The sequence below is a fragment of the Chionomys nivalis genome, chromosome 9, assembly GCF_950005125.1.
Source record: "Chionomys nivalis chromosome 9, mChiNiv1.1, whole genome shotgun sequence".
NCBI lineage: Eukaryota > Metazoa > Chordata > Mammalia > Rodentia > Cricetidae > Chionomys > Chionomys nivalis.
Window position 1 is genome coordinate 53,049,114 of NC_080094.1, and position 15,744 is coordinate 53,064,857.

Consider the following 15,744-nt stretch of genomic DNA (forward strand, 5'->3'; position numbering starts at 1 on the left):
CCTGAATTTCAGGCAGTCTTGCCATGGTTTGAGCCTAACGGGTGTCTCAGACAGGAGCACGTCCATTTCCTTGCCCCTGCGTCATCTCCAGCATCACTTCCCCAGCCCACCTTCTCCCTCTGTTGTATAGCCAGGTTTTACGACTCCGACAACCCTATCTCCCTTTTCAGCCTTCAGGCCTTCAGTGCCCCTGCCCAAGGCATGCTTCTCCTTTTCCACATTCCATAGTTTTCTCCTAATTACCCCCTTTTTCTTTCTTTTCTTTTTTTCCTTTTTTTTTTTTTTTTAAAGGCAGTGTTTCTCTGGGTAACAACTCTGACTATCCTGGAACTCACTTTGTAGACCAGGCTGACCTCAAACTCACAGAGATGCCTCTGCCTCCAAAGTGCTGGGATTACAGGTGTATGCCACCATTGCCCAGCCCCCCTTTTCTTTTTTGAAGATGTATTTTTATTTTATGTGTATGTATGTTCGTCTGTGTGTGCATGTCATGTGTATGCCCATGCCCTCGACAGCCAGAGAGCATGCTGGATTCCCTGGAGATGGAGTTACAGAAAGTTGTGAGCTTCCTGACAGGGGTGCTAGAAACTAAACCTGGGTCCTCTACAAGAGCAACAAGCACGTATAACCACTGAACCATCTCTCCACCCCCAAAGCTTGTCCTACTTAAGGTCTTCCCTGGCCCTGCTGTATGTTCCCCTCCGGGCCCTATGCCCTCTGGTATCTCCCCTTGTACACTTCTTGCACTGTGTTATGAAGGCCTTTGTTCCCACAAAAGCTGAAGTTCTAGGAGGGAGCAGGCAGACTCCATCTCATCCATCTTTGTCTCCCATGGAGCTGCTGCAGGGCTTAGAATGCAGTTGGCATTCAGTAAGCATTTGCTGAAGGAACGCGTTAATGATTTGTGGTGCCTTGATGCTCACCTTCGCCTTCCCAGCCGGCAGACACCTGCGTTTCTGCAGCTTTGATTCATTGCCCCTTTGCTGACTGGAGGCTGCACGAGTTGCCGTCGTCGCTAGGAAGTGGGAAAGTGTGTAGCCCCAGGCAGGCTGTATGCTCCTGCTCACTCACCCACCACCCAGCTCATCTGCCACTCTCCAAAGGCATCATCGCAAATCCTACAAAAATTCATAAATGCTGTAGGATTCTGCTTCTTAGGTCCAGGATTTCCTTCACAGCTCCAAACAGGACTGTCTCTGCTATTACCAGGGGCCTTGGAACACCGAGAAGGCACAGTGTCCCAGCACTGCCCAGAATGACGGGTGCTGAGTGGCTGTGCCCTTCACTGTGCCACAGTCAAATACTGCGTGTCCTTTGGTTGTCTGAGCCACTTTGTCCTCTAGGTCATGTGTACTAAAGATGTGAGTTTTCTAAAAGACTCTAGGATACCTACCATGCAGGTTTCCTCTGACTAGCCCTGGCCCCACTCTTAGTGTACTTAACTCCGTCCCTCCCTGGCTGGCTGAGCTGTGAGTAACATCAGTGTTTGGAGATTGGCTCTCTGACATGCTGCCCTTAGCTCTGGACCTTAGTGTGAGGCCACAAAGTGCCTGGATAGCAAAAAACTGTCCTCGCTGCTGTTTGTGCCCATTCTCTAGAAATAGTGGGTTTCACACACACACACACACACACACACACACGTGTGCGTGCTCATGCACCATACACACAGTGTTTGTTTGAGCTAAGCTTTCTCTCCTTAAAAAAAAAAAAAGAGGGGAGCATATACAACAAGAACAAGACCTCCTCATCTCCCCCAGAGCTTGTGGTACATAAAGTCAAAGGGCAAAATGTGTCCTGTTGATCATTTTTCAGTTAGGTCAGGATGCACTCGAGGAGAAACAAAATGTATGTGGAGAGGTCCAAGATTAGAGGAGGGACAAACACAAGACAATTGGGAAAGAGGAGACATGTTTGGCTTTCTGGAGAGTCTGCTGTATGCTAAGCTTAGCTGCAGGCTCGTGTAGCCTGAGCACCAAGTGTACCTGGTGCTAAGCCAAGAGTTCCACGCATGTTCTACCCTGCAGTCCTTAAGGCAAGTGATGAGATTCCAGACGAGTAGATTAAGACAGGTTGTCCAGCCAAGGTAAGTGACGAGGGCTGTCTGATTCTGTAGACTGTGTGGTTTCCAAGGCGTTAGGCTGACATCACATGGTAGCCCAAGAGTGGGGTGAGTCTGTGCCTCAGGAAAGAAACATGGACTACAGAGACCTGGGGGTCCTGGGAGTCTTAAACGGCCTGTGAAGATGTTACCTAAATCCACTAACTGGTAAAGGTACCCAGCATTGTGAGGCACACCTCCTCCCCTGGGCTCCATGGTGGTCTCAACAGCTCTCCTCAGTCCTCCCGCTTGCTCATTGAGTGTCTTGGGGCTCTTTCCTCCCCATCCTCCTGTGGAGGAGCTGCCTCATGCTGTGCCCTGCTGTTTCAACTCAGCCTGAGCCTCTGCCCTTTTTCTGACCTTTTTTGCGCCCTTCCAAGCCTCAGGGTGTGAAGATTGTTCCCCTTGGATCTATCTCCCTCTGATCTCACCTCACATTATCAGTTTGCTGTTCGTTCAGGGACTCATTCTGCAAGAAGCTGTCACCATATTGCTGGGACAATCTCGGGCTTTCTCCACTGGATCCCTAAAGCCCCCCACACACACAAGCTGTGACAACTTTTCTCCGACTTGAGCCCATTCCTGAGCTCTCAGGCTCTCCCTACTGCCAAGGAGAGGAGCCTCTTTGTAACTCGCTCATCTTCCCTTCCAGACCACAGGTCCGAGCCACTTCTTATCATTTCTCTGTTCTTTTACTTGTCTCACTGTCAGTGTAGGGTGTCCTGTTACTGCATCCCTGAGGTATGCTGTGTTCTCCTCCCTGTGCAGGACTATCATGCTCTGAACCAGACAGGCCTCCTGCACCTTCGCAGGCATGGCTCCAGGCTCCAGCTGCTTCTGTGCGATTGCCCCTCTTGCCTCAGCTTCTCTGTGAAGCAGAGCTGCGGCGGGCCGTGTAATGTGAGAAGGGCCTCTTAGCCATGCTGAGTGGCTGTAATAAGTTGCCAGCCTCCTGGGAGCTTGGATCACAGGAAGCAAGAGAGCAGAATGTCAGCCCAGATTAACCATGTGGAGCTGACAGAACTAGCTCTTAGTGGGCCCATTAACTACATGACCCACAGCCCGGCCCAGAAGGTGAAAGCTGGGAACAGAGGGAGGCCAAGATTCTGTCTGCACGACCTGGGCTACTTTCCTGTAGAAGATCTCTGCTGAGACTAAGCAGAAGTAGTCAGGAAAGAGGGCACTGAGGAACCCATCCCTTTGCCCATTCCACAACTACACTTTGCCCAGTGCTATAATTATTTGGTAAACAAGTCTGTTCCTGTCCTCAGGGAACTTCCAGCTAGCATCTTTTTTTTTTCGAGACAGGGTTTCTCCATAGCTCTTTTGGTTCCTGTCCTGGAACTAGCTCTTGTAGACCAGGCTGGCGTCGAACTTACAGAGATCCGCCTGCCTCTGCCTCCCGAGTGCTGGGATTAAAGGCGTGTGCCACCACCGCCCGGCTCCAGCTAGCATCTTTAAGCTACCTCCCAGCAGTCAACTTCCAAATAATAGCATCTTTCTCTGTCTATCAACCAGCAAGTTACTTGCCTAATGTCAAAGCAGCAATCATCAGTAATGAATTTTATAAAGTACCCACAGAGACTTGAGAAACTGATCTACAATGAGCTGAAGCTGGGAGAAATGCCTGTGGGCCTGCCAGGAACAGGACCAAGCCCACTATATATGCATGCATAGTCACCCATGCCTGTGGGCCTGCCAGGAACAGGACCAAGCCCACTATACATACATGTATAGGTATCCGCCTGTGGGCCTGCCAGGAACAGGACCAAGCCCACTATACATACATGTATAGGTATCCGCCTGTGGGCCTGCCAGGAACAGGGCTCAAAGCTCCAGCACCCTGCTTTGGGAGGTGTCTTGGGAAGCCTGGGAATGGCACCTAAAGCAGGAACGATTTTCCCCTTCACAGCTGGTCCATCACGGATGCTTATTTCAGAACACCACTTCCCTCTCCAAACCTCTCTTCATAAGCTCTGGGGTTGCTTTTCCTCCAGGCAGATTGCATTCTTCTCGCCATTTCAGTCGGATAAGAGAGCTTTCCTGTGACCCCGCTTCTCACGAGGGTCGTCTTGTCTGTGTTCTCTGTTTCAGCATTGGTTGGAGTTTACAAAGTCAGTGGTGAAGCAATTGAGATGTGAGTATTCATAAAGAATCTAAGCTTTACCATGGGATGATGGGCGGAAACCCCCAAAGATAGTAAGACTTAGTCTGCATATATAATTTGCCACTGTTCTAACATATGGTGACCCTATCCACAAAAGGGTCTTTTAGTTTAGCCTACATGAATGTATATATGTATGGATGGACTTTGTATATATTCTGTATGTATGTGCACCATATATGTGCCTGGTACCAGAAGAAGAAGGCCAGAAGAAGACATCAGGTCCTCTGGACCTGGAGTTACAGATGGTTGCAAACTAACATGTGGGTGCTGGGAATTGAACTTGGGTCCTCAGCCAGCACTCCCAATGCTGAACCTTCTGTCTAGCCCCCACAAAGGGATTTTCTTCCTTATGGTTCAGGGGCCTGTGCATGCCAGGAGGGGAGCACAGTCGTCTCCTTGAGAGGTTCTCTCCTAACAGGCACCTTTTCCTGCAGCCCAGCCTCCGTTCACCATGTGCTTCCGGGTGAAGTTCTACCCTGCGGACCCTGCTGCTCTGAAGGAAGAGATAACCAGGTGAGGTTGGCACGCGGCCCCCAGCCACTGTGGCCCGTGGGGGAGGGTGGAAACTGTGGCTTTGGATGTGCCTGAGTCTCTTTGGAGGGTGCTTCCTAGAGAGAGCCTGTTTCTGTGTGTTCTTGCCTCCCACTTCCCTTGCGCCCTGCCTCTGGAGGTGGAGCAGCGGGAACTCCCTCTTGTGAGTCTGGAATCGCTCACTCTAGGAGGGATCTGGAGTAACTAATTGCTCAAGGCCTTCTTTCCCTTGCCTATGATACGGCTCTGCTGATGGTTTTGGAGCTGGCTATGTTGCTGCTTGATTTCAGGCTTGGAAAGAGACTGCAGTGGCCCAAAGGATACATGTGGGAAATACCAAGGTGGGGCATGGAAGGCAGGGTGGAAAACATTGAGACTCTGGACCCAAGCGAGTAGATCCTAGCATGCTGTTGGAGATGCTTGAAGTTCTCTTCATTGTGGGAATCATGTTCTGGGGCAGATGTGCTGTGAGCCCTCGTCCCCTGGAGAAAGAGAAAAAGTCTCTAGCCCGTAGCCACCCTGCAAGAGGGTCCGTGAATAGGATCGGCCCAACTCCCCAGGGCTTTGTGCATCTAAACCAGACTCATGACAAGATTCAGAAGTTCTGTGCTGCTGGGGTCCTTTATTTTGTCATCAGCAGAACCCTGATGTTCACCTGTGGCAGGTGGGACCATTGAGGAAGGAAATGGCTCTGACAAGTCTAATACCCTCCCCACTGCCTTGGAGAAAGCAAAGTCAGGGAAGAGTTGATCGCCATCATATAGACCACTTGTCCCATACAGTCTCGAGATCTGTTCTGGATCCTGAACTGCTTTAAAATCCCAGAGAAACAATAGAAGAGGGAATGCAGAATCCTTTTCATTACTGTGGAAAAGCAAGCTGCTGACTTGATACCTGGTGAAAGGAATGCAGGGCTCTCTCCGAAGGAAGAGAAAGGGAGAGAGGATGAGAAACAGGAAGTAGGGCAGAGAAAACAGGAAGTAGCATAGAGAAAACAAGGAACGTGTCAGGGAGGCGAGCAAGTGGCTTCACGTGGAGCCCTCTGCGGGTGGAGGAGAATCTTCTGGAGTCCAGACCAGGAAGGCCTCCTGCACGTGGGCAGAGCTGTGTGCCAGCTCTAAAGCACAGAAGACGGTGATGTGGGTGTGAGAACTGTGGGTTCCAGTCATCTTCACAAGACAGAGTGACTGCCTCCATCTTAGTGCGCAGCCTGAAGTTTCAGACAGGTCCATGGAGACAGGGCCGCTATGTTTACCAACTTGAACAGAGAGGTCGTTTGTCAAAGCACTGCTGTCCCTCATGACCTGAGCCCCCTTCTCCCTGCTGAGAGCGCTGCAGCAGCCTCTCTCCACTCTTGTCCAGGTCAGGCCAAACTTAACATTCTTTGTTTTGGTTTGTTTTGTTTTTTGGGTTTCTCTGTGTAGCCCTGATGGTCCTGGAACTCAATTTGTAGCCCAGGCTGGCCTCGACATCACAGAGATCCGCCTGTCTCTGCCTCCTGAGTGCTGGGATTAAAGGTGTGCACCACCACTACCTGGCCAAATTTAACACTTTTGTTAAAAGCCAGCTCCTTGCCTCCCACTACCTCCTGCATTGCCTGATCTCCATGCCATTGGCTGCACAGTAGGTGTAATGGTGGTCTCGTGCCCGCTGCCCACTGCCACCGCCACTTGGGGACCTGCAGCGTTTTACCATAGCAGTAGGGCTAAAAGGAACTGGTCTAGTAATTTGGTGACTGCCCTTATCACAGGACTTTCTAACGCTTTTTCTTGGCTGTTAGGAGCTCATCGTCCAATTGTATTAACATACTGACCCCCCCTACCAAGAAGCCATATAGACCTGGTGGCTCAAGTCTAGTTTGTATTCCTTCCTGACTGCAGGGCTTGGCCATACATTATTCACCCTCATTGACCTTTGGATAACTCACAGAATGAGGAGAGTAATACCTAATTCTGAAAATCATTGAGATGATTAACCAGTTTTCTGGCCTCCTTTTTGTTTGTTTTAATTAGTGTGTGTGTGTGTGTGCATTTGTGTGTGCATGTGTGTGTATACACGAGTATAATATATACAAGTGTATAGGTGAGTACATGCCTGCTCACATACAGAGACAAAAATAGGTTGCCAGATCTTTCCGTGCTAAAGTTACAAGCAGACTGGCTTGTAATATGGGTGCTGGGATCTAAATGCCAGTTTTCATGATTGTGTAACTTATACTCTTAACCAATGAGTCATCTCTCCAATCCTTATTTTCTTCTTCTTCTTCCTCCTTTTTGTCATCATCATAGTTTTCCTCCATCTTATTCTTTGTTTTAAAAAAAAAAATTTCAGGCCAGGTGTGGTAGCTCATGCCCATAATCCCAGCAGTTGGGAGATGGAGGCAGAAGGATGAGGAGTCCTGGCTACGTAGAAAAGATGAGGTCAGGGCCAAGGAGATAGTGCAGAGACTAAGAGCACGCATTGCTCTGCAGAGACCCGCATTTGTTCCCAGCAGCCACATTAGGTGGCTCACAACTGTCTGTAACTTCAGCTCCTGAGGATCTGACACCTCTGTTCTCCAAAGACACCTGAACACACATGTGCATGCATGCACACACACACAGAAAGAGAGAGAGAGAGAGAGAGAGAGAGAGAGAGAGAGAGAGAGAATGAATATAAAAAAAATCAAATTTTTTTAAAAAGAAAATTTAGGGGCTGGAGAGATGGCCCAGTGATTAACAGTCTTCCAGAGGTCCCAGGTTCAACTCCTAGCCCCCCACATAGTGGCTCACAACCATCTATAACTCTAGCTCCAGGAGATCTGATGCCCTGTCTAACCTCCTTGGGTATCAGGCACACATCTGGTGCAAAGGCACACATACAGGCAAAACACATGGACACATAAAAACTTTTTAAATTAAAAAAAGAAAGAAAGAAAAAATTGAAGGCCAATCAGGCTTATCTAAGACTGTGTCTTAAATGTGGGCCCAGGGGAAGTCGAGGGTGGATATGGTAAAGATATATTGTATATTGTATGGAACTATTTAAACTTTTTACTTTCAAAAAGACCCTGGCTCACAGAACCAAATAGTTAGACATATAAATAAAATAACCATTTATTATCACAGATACTTTGGATAATAAATACAGACAAGGCTCGGTTTGGTCTTAGGTTCTTTTGAGAATATCACTATGGAGCCTAAGCTGGCCTTGAACTCACGATTCTCTACGTCCACCTCCCTAGTGCTGAGATTACAGCCTGTCACCATGCCCAGTGGAGGGTCTTCTATTTCCGGGTATGCTTCCAGTCCCCAGAGAGCCTTGCACGGAGCAAAGGCTCAGTGTGTCCCTACTGATTACATGGTCCATGTCAGCGTAGCACTGGGATCCTGACCAGACCTCGCACCAGGTCAGCAGACTTCAAGGACAGTGGCAAGGGCACCAGCACCTCCGCCATCTGCATGTGTCCTCACAAACCACCTGAGACGGTTTCCTCTCCATCTTTACCTCGTCAGTCTTCCTTCCCCAGAGTGCAGTTTTCTGACATTGTGGGTAGTACCAACTGTGGGTGCCCAGCCTGATTTGCAATTTTCTACCCTCCCTGGTACAGCCTGTGAAGCCATGGAATTGGGTCCGTGTTTCCCATTCACATCCCTACTGATCTTGAGAGAGTGGGTACCTGCCCCAGCCTCACTCAGTACCCATAATTCATTGCTGGCTCTGAGCCGTTCATCTCAACAGCCCACCTTGTGCCAAGCTAATTTAGTTGTCAATGTGTCATCTTTTTTTCTTCCTGGCAATCTCGATCCTAAATTTCACTGCCATCTCAACCATCCCTGTGGAGTGAGGCTAAGGAGGGGATGAGCTGGAGAGTAAAGAACTCTTCTTTGGGGGCTCATCAGTTGAGAGCACTGACTGCTCTTCCAAAGGACCCGGGTTCAATTCCCAGCACCCACATGGTGTCTCACAACCATGTGGAACTCCAATCCTCAAGGATTCAACACTCTCCTCTGTGGGCACTGCACATTCATGGTACACAGTGACATAGGCAGGCAAGACATCAGCACACATAAAAATAAATCAATACTAAAAAAAGAAACTGAGCATCAATTTTTTTTAAAAAAGGAATTCTACTTCACTTTGACCATTGGTCCTTCCCACAGGACAAATTTAGTTTCCAAGTCCTCATTAATTTCCTTTGTCATTTTTCTCTTTAAATAATAAATAGACTGGGCTGGAGAGATGGCTCAGAGGTTAAGAGCATTGCCTGCTCTTCCAAAGGTCCTGAGTTCAATTCCCAGCAACCACATGGTGGCTCACAACCATCTGTAATGAGGTCTGGTGCCCTCTTTTGGCCAGCAGGCATACACACAGACAGAATATAGTATACATAATAAATAAATAAATATTTAAAAAAATAATAATAATAAATAGACTTATTTTTTTGTCTAGACTGGTAATGGTGCCAAGAAAATGGAGAGCTAGGCACCATTTAGTTTTTACCAGGGACTGCAGGTGGATGCACTCTGAGAAATCAAGTATCAGAAGGAAATGGGCACATCCACACCTTACCAGGAGGCAGAGGCCTGGCACACACCAGCGTGTGGAGGAGTCCAAAAGAGTGGGTGAATGTGGGCTTCAGCACACAGAGGCCCAGTCATTTATTCTCTCAGTGAATATTCTCCGAGCCTCCATTAGGCTGACATGGATTGGCAAGGCTCTCGGAAAGGGACAGAAAGTACGTGTGTTGGGCTTTCGGAACCATATGGTCTCAGTCACAACGACTCAGTTCTGTCAGTGCCGCTCGGAAGCAGCCGTAGATGATGCATGAATGAGTGAGCAAGGCCATGTTCCAGCAAAACCTGATTCCGTTAGAAAGCACGGCGGTGGGTCCTCCTTGCCAGTTCCTCGCTAGGGTATCAGGAAGATATGGATCAAATCTTGGCTGATTTTTTTTAGCTCTGAGACAAGGCTAGCGGCTGTACCTCTCAGCACTCAGTTTCCTCGTGCATGGAAATGGGACAGAAATGGGAGTTACTCGTGGAGTTACTGGAGACGTGACTGAGGAAATGTGTGTGCAACAGTGGAGTGCAGGGCACGCTGTGTGGGCAGACATGGAGAGTTGCTAGCGTTAGTGTTTTGTTCCACATAGTCCCCCATCTCCCCTTCCTTTGTATGTAACTGTGAGAGGACTTAACTGCGTTCTGTGCCCTCGTGTGTTTTCTCTAGTACCTGTGAGGTTCCTGGCCTTGTGAAGGACAGAAGGAGATAACAAACCTTTAAAAACAAACAAACAAACAAACAAAGAAAAAACCACAGTGAGATGGCTCAGTGGGTAAACACACTTGCTGAGCAACCCCAGTGACCCAGATTCCTGATGTCTGAAACCCCAGGCTCAGCACTGCTAACATGAGGAGCGGGGGACTGGATGGAAGCTCACCTGAGCAATACAGCAGCAGGGATGGATGGAAGCTCACCTGAGCAATACAGCAGCAGGGATGGATGGAAGCTCACCTGAGCAATACAGCAGCAGCAGGAGAGCCCTGCCTCAGAAACAAGGTGGAGGCAGCCATGCAGTCCAGCAGGCAAAGGCACTTGCTGACAAACCCGCAGTACTGAGTTCCGTCCCTGACACCACAGAGTAGGAGAGAAGCAACTCGTACAAGCTGCCCTCTGACCTCAACACACATACACACAGAAATAAAATATAAAATCTTTTACAAATTAGTGTGTATATCCAGGCTGTGGTGGTGCACGCCTTTAATCCCAGCATTCAAGAGGCAGAAGCAGGTGGATCTCTATGAGTTCGAGGTCAACCTGGTCTACAAAGTGAGATCCAGGACAGCCAAAGCTACCCAGAGAAACCCTGTCTCAAAAAAATAAAAAAATAGTGTGTGTATGCCCACAGAAACCAGAAGTGACCAGAAGTGGGCATGGAATCCTCTGGAACTGAAATGCCAGTCAGTAATGAGCAGCCTTGTGGAAACTGAACTCAGGTTCTCTGAAAGATCAGCAAGCATTCTTAACCACTGAGCCATCTCTCCAGCCCATGTGTATAATATATATAATAAAAAAGTATGTGTGTGTGTGTGTATATATATATAATTTAGGGCAATTCTCTCTCCTCTGAGAGCTAAATGAATTACCACAGGGTAGAAAAGTACCAGGTCTGGAATCAGAGGCCTGAATTGTGACTAGTAGGTAACACTAACCAAGTCAGGCCACATCTCCTCAGCCATAAGTCAAGGGAATTCTGTTCCTTAACTCTGGTTCTGAGAAGCAATGGCACCTGGCTGTGCTGGGCAGGCCTGGCAGGCTGATCCTTCATCTGGCAACACACATTGCCTTGATGACAGAGCTTCACGCAACAAGATTACCTGCAGGGGCCTTGTGGGTGAGAGTACACCAGAGTCTCGTGGGAGCAGACCTAACGATGCTATGAGCCTGTGGGGTACAGTTCCAGCACCATGTCAACCCAAAACCTTCTGGACACCACCATGGCAGAAAATCAAGGGGGACCTTGTGAAGACGTCCGAGGGTCCTTCAGTGAGCTCATTTCCTCCTGCTCTCCAATGACTCACCTCTTTAGGTTATAACTTGTCCATCCTTGCCTCCCTCTGTGCCTTGGCAGTGCTTGAGAGTGTCTATAGCCTTCCCCTCGCACTGCCTACAGCTGACCTATAATCAGAAGTCCAAAGGACTCCCAGCCTCAGAGAACTGCGCACATTCCACCTCACCCTAGACATCTGCCATGGGCCCATCCGCAGCAAAGCAGCGGTCCTGTATGAGAGGAAGGCTGGTACTCGGCAAACAGCAGGGGTCAGAAACTCTAGAGAAACCCCAGGAGTACCTCTGACATGCCTTCCTGGGGGCAGGGGCTGTTCCTCAGTCTGCGACATAGAGAATCACCATCCAGATCTGTGGATGTCTGACACACCGCCTTCCATCCAGGATATCCTGTCCCAGATTTTCAGTCGTGAAAGAGCAGGCATGAAAGCAGGAATGATATGTGAATCTAAGCCCAGGAAGTGAGCAATGAGTTGGGGGCAAAGGCCATTTCCGCATCCTGCCAAAACCTGGGCAAGGTGGGAGTCGGAACAGTGAGAGGCAGGGAAGTGCTCGCTCGCCTCTCCCACTCACCGTGTGGCATTTCACTGTGGGAAGCAGAGTGCAGGCAAGCTGGATTTGATAGATCCGTCGTAATTATTCACTCTGCATGACGCCAGTTTTTCTTGACAAATGTTAGGGCTGAGTGGGTTTGTTTGAGGAGGGAAATGGCTCTTACAAACTCCCAGGCGGAAATCCTCACCTGGCCTTTGGTTTGAGGGAGGTACCGCGTGTTGATGTGGTCACGGAGATTCTTTTGTATTTCGTAGGACTCTGTGCCTCCTATATGCAAGTCATATGAGGATCTTGGTAGGAAAAAAAAAGGTGCAGGCTCCAAATGATGCCAGTATTGCTGATGTTGGGGGGGCGGGGGCATACTTGGAGTAGCAAGACCCAAGGAGTGGCTAGATTGCTCCTTGACTGATTCTCCATTCTCTAAGCCCAGCACTCACCTGAAGTCATGACTCTGGATCTTAACCATTTAGTCGTGTGTCTGTGGGAAATCCACTGACGCCTTGGCTTTATCTGGGAAATGTGGAGGAAATAATAGTGCCTGTTTCAAAGTGCTGTGTAAGAGTTAAATGAGATGTTAGATGTGAGTCATGCGGTGTCCACCCCAGCAGACGGATCCTTAGTGCAGGGCCTGGCTCCTGCTCTCGGGGGCCTTGCTCCATCTCACGTACACAGTCTGTGTTCCTACATGAGTGCCACTTCCCACAGTTTTTAAATACTTGGGAGCATGCGCAGGTGCACATACATGTGCATACACTCACACATACTGGCCCACACATGCACACGAGCACACATGTGAGTGCAGGTACCTGCAGTATCCGGAAGAGGGTGTCGAGATGTCGGATACCCTGGAACTGGAGTTACCAGCGGGTTATGTGAACCATCCTGAGGGGGAATCACACTCAGGTCCTCTGCACGAGTAGTATATGCTCTTAACCACCAAGCAGCCGTCTTTCCAGCCCCTCACTTCTCCCTTTCTATTTGGATTTGAAGAGATCTGATTGACCTCTGCCAATAATCTACAGGGGGGTAGATTCTAATGCCAAGCCCAAGCTAAATTCTCCCCTCACCCAGGCAGGCCCTATTTCCCCATCCCGGAGAGCACCATTTTTCCTGATTGTATCACACTGGCAGGGGGCTGGTTCCTTCCAGATGCCAGCACTTTGGTGGCAAGGGAAAGGGGAGATAGAATGGGGAGGAGTTAGGGGAAAGTGCTTACCAGGGAGTGATATGTCTATGTTGAGCTAGAGAGAAAACTGACAGGTTGTTTTGATCTGAACCTTAAACAATTAATAGTTCAAAGCGAAGTACCTGAGAGTCTGCAAGGAAATGGGAAATGTATTTGTTCTACAGTATGAAAAAAAACTGATGTAGGGAAGATGCCCTGACAGAGATTCTGGTAGGCTTCCATTACATATTTATGCCTTTAGAGCAATCAGAGCAATCCTTTCTGTTTCATTGTTTTCTCTGCAGGTACTTAGTCTTCCTGCAGATCAAAAGGGATCTCTACCATGGCCGTCTCCTCTGTAAGACATCGGATGCCGCCTTGTTAGCAGCCTATATCCTTCAAGGTAATGACTTTGGACAGGATAAATTTGCTTTTCACGCTAAGTCCTGATTACATTATCCCATTTACCACAGATGACGACTTCTTAGATCAAAACAGCTTCTAACTTGAAGCAAGTTAAAGGATTTGGCCTGGGTTGTCTAGAGCCAAAAAGCCCAGAGACCCTCCTGCACCCAAGGTCTCACAGCTAGCCCCCTTGAGTCATTTCGGCCTCCAGAGACTTACCCTGTTCCTTGCTCGCTAGTGTTTCTGTGCAGCTAAAGAACACTCAGAATTGCTCACTCTGGCCCTCTCTGCAAATCACCAAGGTGTGAGGCATGGTAGGACTCTGGCGTCTGCTCTGTAGACCTCTCCGCCGATAGGGCTCAGTGTCTCAAGGATTCTCAAGTGAGAAGCCATTTCCTTCAGAAGAGTCGAGTCTCTTGCTGCCGATTCCCAGAGTGGCCGTGGGAACCTTCGTGGAATGTGGGACCTGTCATACCCTTCTCTCATAAGATGTTGAGGACATTCAAGTGCCACTCCTCGGAATTTTCTTAGTCCTCCACCCTGAAATTGTCATTAACAACGGGATCATTTGGGCCTAAAATCGTGAAGTTTCCATTAAAAACGTGAACCCTTGATTGTGAATCAGGGAACTCGCAGAAGCAACTTGAGGAGAGTCTGCTGAGAGCTTGCCGGCTGGCAGAAGTATCTGAGCAAGGGGGTGCTAAGAGGGCAGAGTGAGCCCATTGCAGGGGAGGAGCCTCCGGCTCTGAGAGTGCCATTCCAGTACCAGTCAATGGGAAGCGCAGCCATTGCGTGTATGGCCTGAGGTACCTAAAGAGTCTTCCTTTCTTTTTGAAAGAGGAAGATGCCCTGTACTGTTAAACTCTAGTCTTTTCATCAGGACCACCCTGATAATTATATCAAATTATTTTTTTTCAAAATGTATTTGGTAGTCAATATCAGTATTTTCCCCCTTGAAGCTTTTCAGATAATATCAAAGCAAAGATCTCAAGCTTCAAGGTCACTCATCCTTGAAGGAATGAGATCCCTCGATAAACAACAGAAATTGCCACAGAATTTGAAGTTTGGTTAGGTTTTTGTTTATTTGTTTGGTTTGTTTTGGATATGTGGTTTTATTACGCTGTCCAGGCTGGTGGACCTCCTGCCTTAGACACCCCCCCCCCCCAGGACTTGAGGCTCCAGGCATCCACCACTCCCGCCCTCAGCCCCGAGTCACTTGGAAGGAGCCACAATTGGCAGTGGAATGCACAGACCCAGAGCGCTGTGTTCAGCTGTGACCCGGGCCTTGTTTTCCTCCCAGTATTCATGCCGCCTCAGCTGAAGAGCTTCTGGCTCTCCAAGAGAAGGAAGAGGGACGGCCAGCAAGCTGCCAGGAGCTCCTCTTTTATTTTCTGAGTTTCCCTTCAGGTGGGGCACGGCATGTGGAGGAAGCTAACTTCTGACTGGGAGAGCAGTGAGGAAAGACGGTGTCCATAAGAGCTCCCAGAGATCCCACAGCCGTAGAGACGAGCTTTGTAGGCGTGGCACTGGGCACAGCATTGGAAAGTCAGCCTTAGAATCTGGTGCGCCTGCACTCGGTCACTGGGTTATAGCCATGTTCCCAGTGGCAGGCCCACCTGGTGAGCCCGCCGTGAACACTGAATGTATGCATCTGGTTCCGCGTGTGAGGGCTGAGTCCTGAACTGGGATCAAGACTCAGCAACTTCTCTTGTCCTACTAAAATCTTCGGGATGGGATTCAGGTATCCAACCTGGGGCACAGGAGGTCCTGTCTTTCTGACCAAGCTCACTGTTTGCTGCTACCAAGCCTAGCATGGTCCCCAAGCCTTCCCGCGTGACTGAACCACTGAGGATCATAGAACAGGCTTCTGCTCTTTTATTGCAAATTTACAAGTGACCTCAGAGCCCAGGGCCAGCTCCACTGTCTCTGCTTTGACTTGAATATCAACCTGTTGTACACAGCAGGGGGAAAAAGACCCACATCTGCTCCCTGGGGGCCTGCCTTCTTGCCAGTGTCAGCCTGTGTTTGGCCTCTGAGCTGTGTGTTAATCTCTTTTTTTATTTTTTTCTTTTTCCTGCCTTTGAAAAGCGGAGATTGGGGATTATGACCCAGGAAAGCACCCTGAGGGCTACAGCTCCAAGTTCCAGTTTTTCCCGAAGCATTCAGAGAAACTGGAAAAGAAAATTGCTGAGATTCACAAGACTGAACTCAGGTGTGTTACACTCCCTTGGGACCCTGGCCATTGAGCACACAGCTCCTGGCCCCATCCTTTGCTCT

At 49.0% G+C, this 15,744-nt stretch overlaps 1 protein-coding gene across 5 annotated transcripts in view; it reads left to right on the forward strand.

Annotated features, from left to right (window-relative positions):
- Frmd5 (FERM domain containing 5) overlaps positions 1–15,744 on the forward strand; it is a 294,015-nt gene that overhangs the window by 247,330 nt on the left and 30,941 nt on the right. For all 5 annotated transcript variants that reach the window (XM_057781453.1, XM_057781455.1, XM_057781454.1 and 2 more), the window contains 4 exons: positions 4,193–4,235; positions 4,700–4,778; positions 13,368–13,465; positions 15,556–15,679. In XM_057781453.1, coding sequence (XP_057637436.1) covers positions 4,193–4,235; positions 4,700–4,778; positions 13,368–13,465; positions 15,556–15,679 — 344 coding nt within the window. The remainder of the gene's footprint in view (positions 1–4,192; positions 4,236–4,699; positions 4,779–13,367; positions 13,466–15,555; positions 15,680–15,744) is intronic.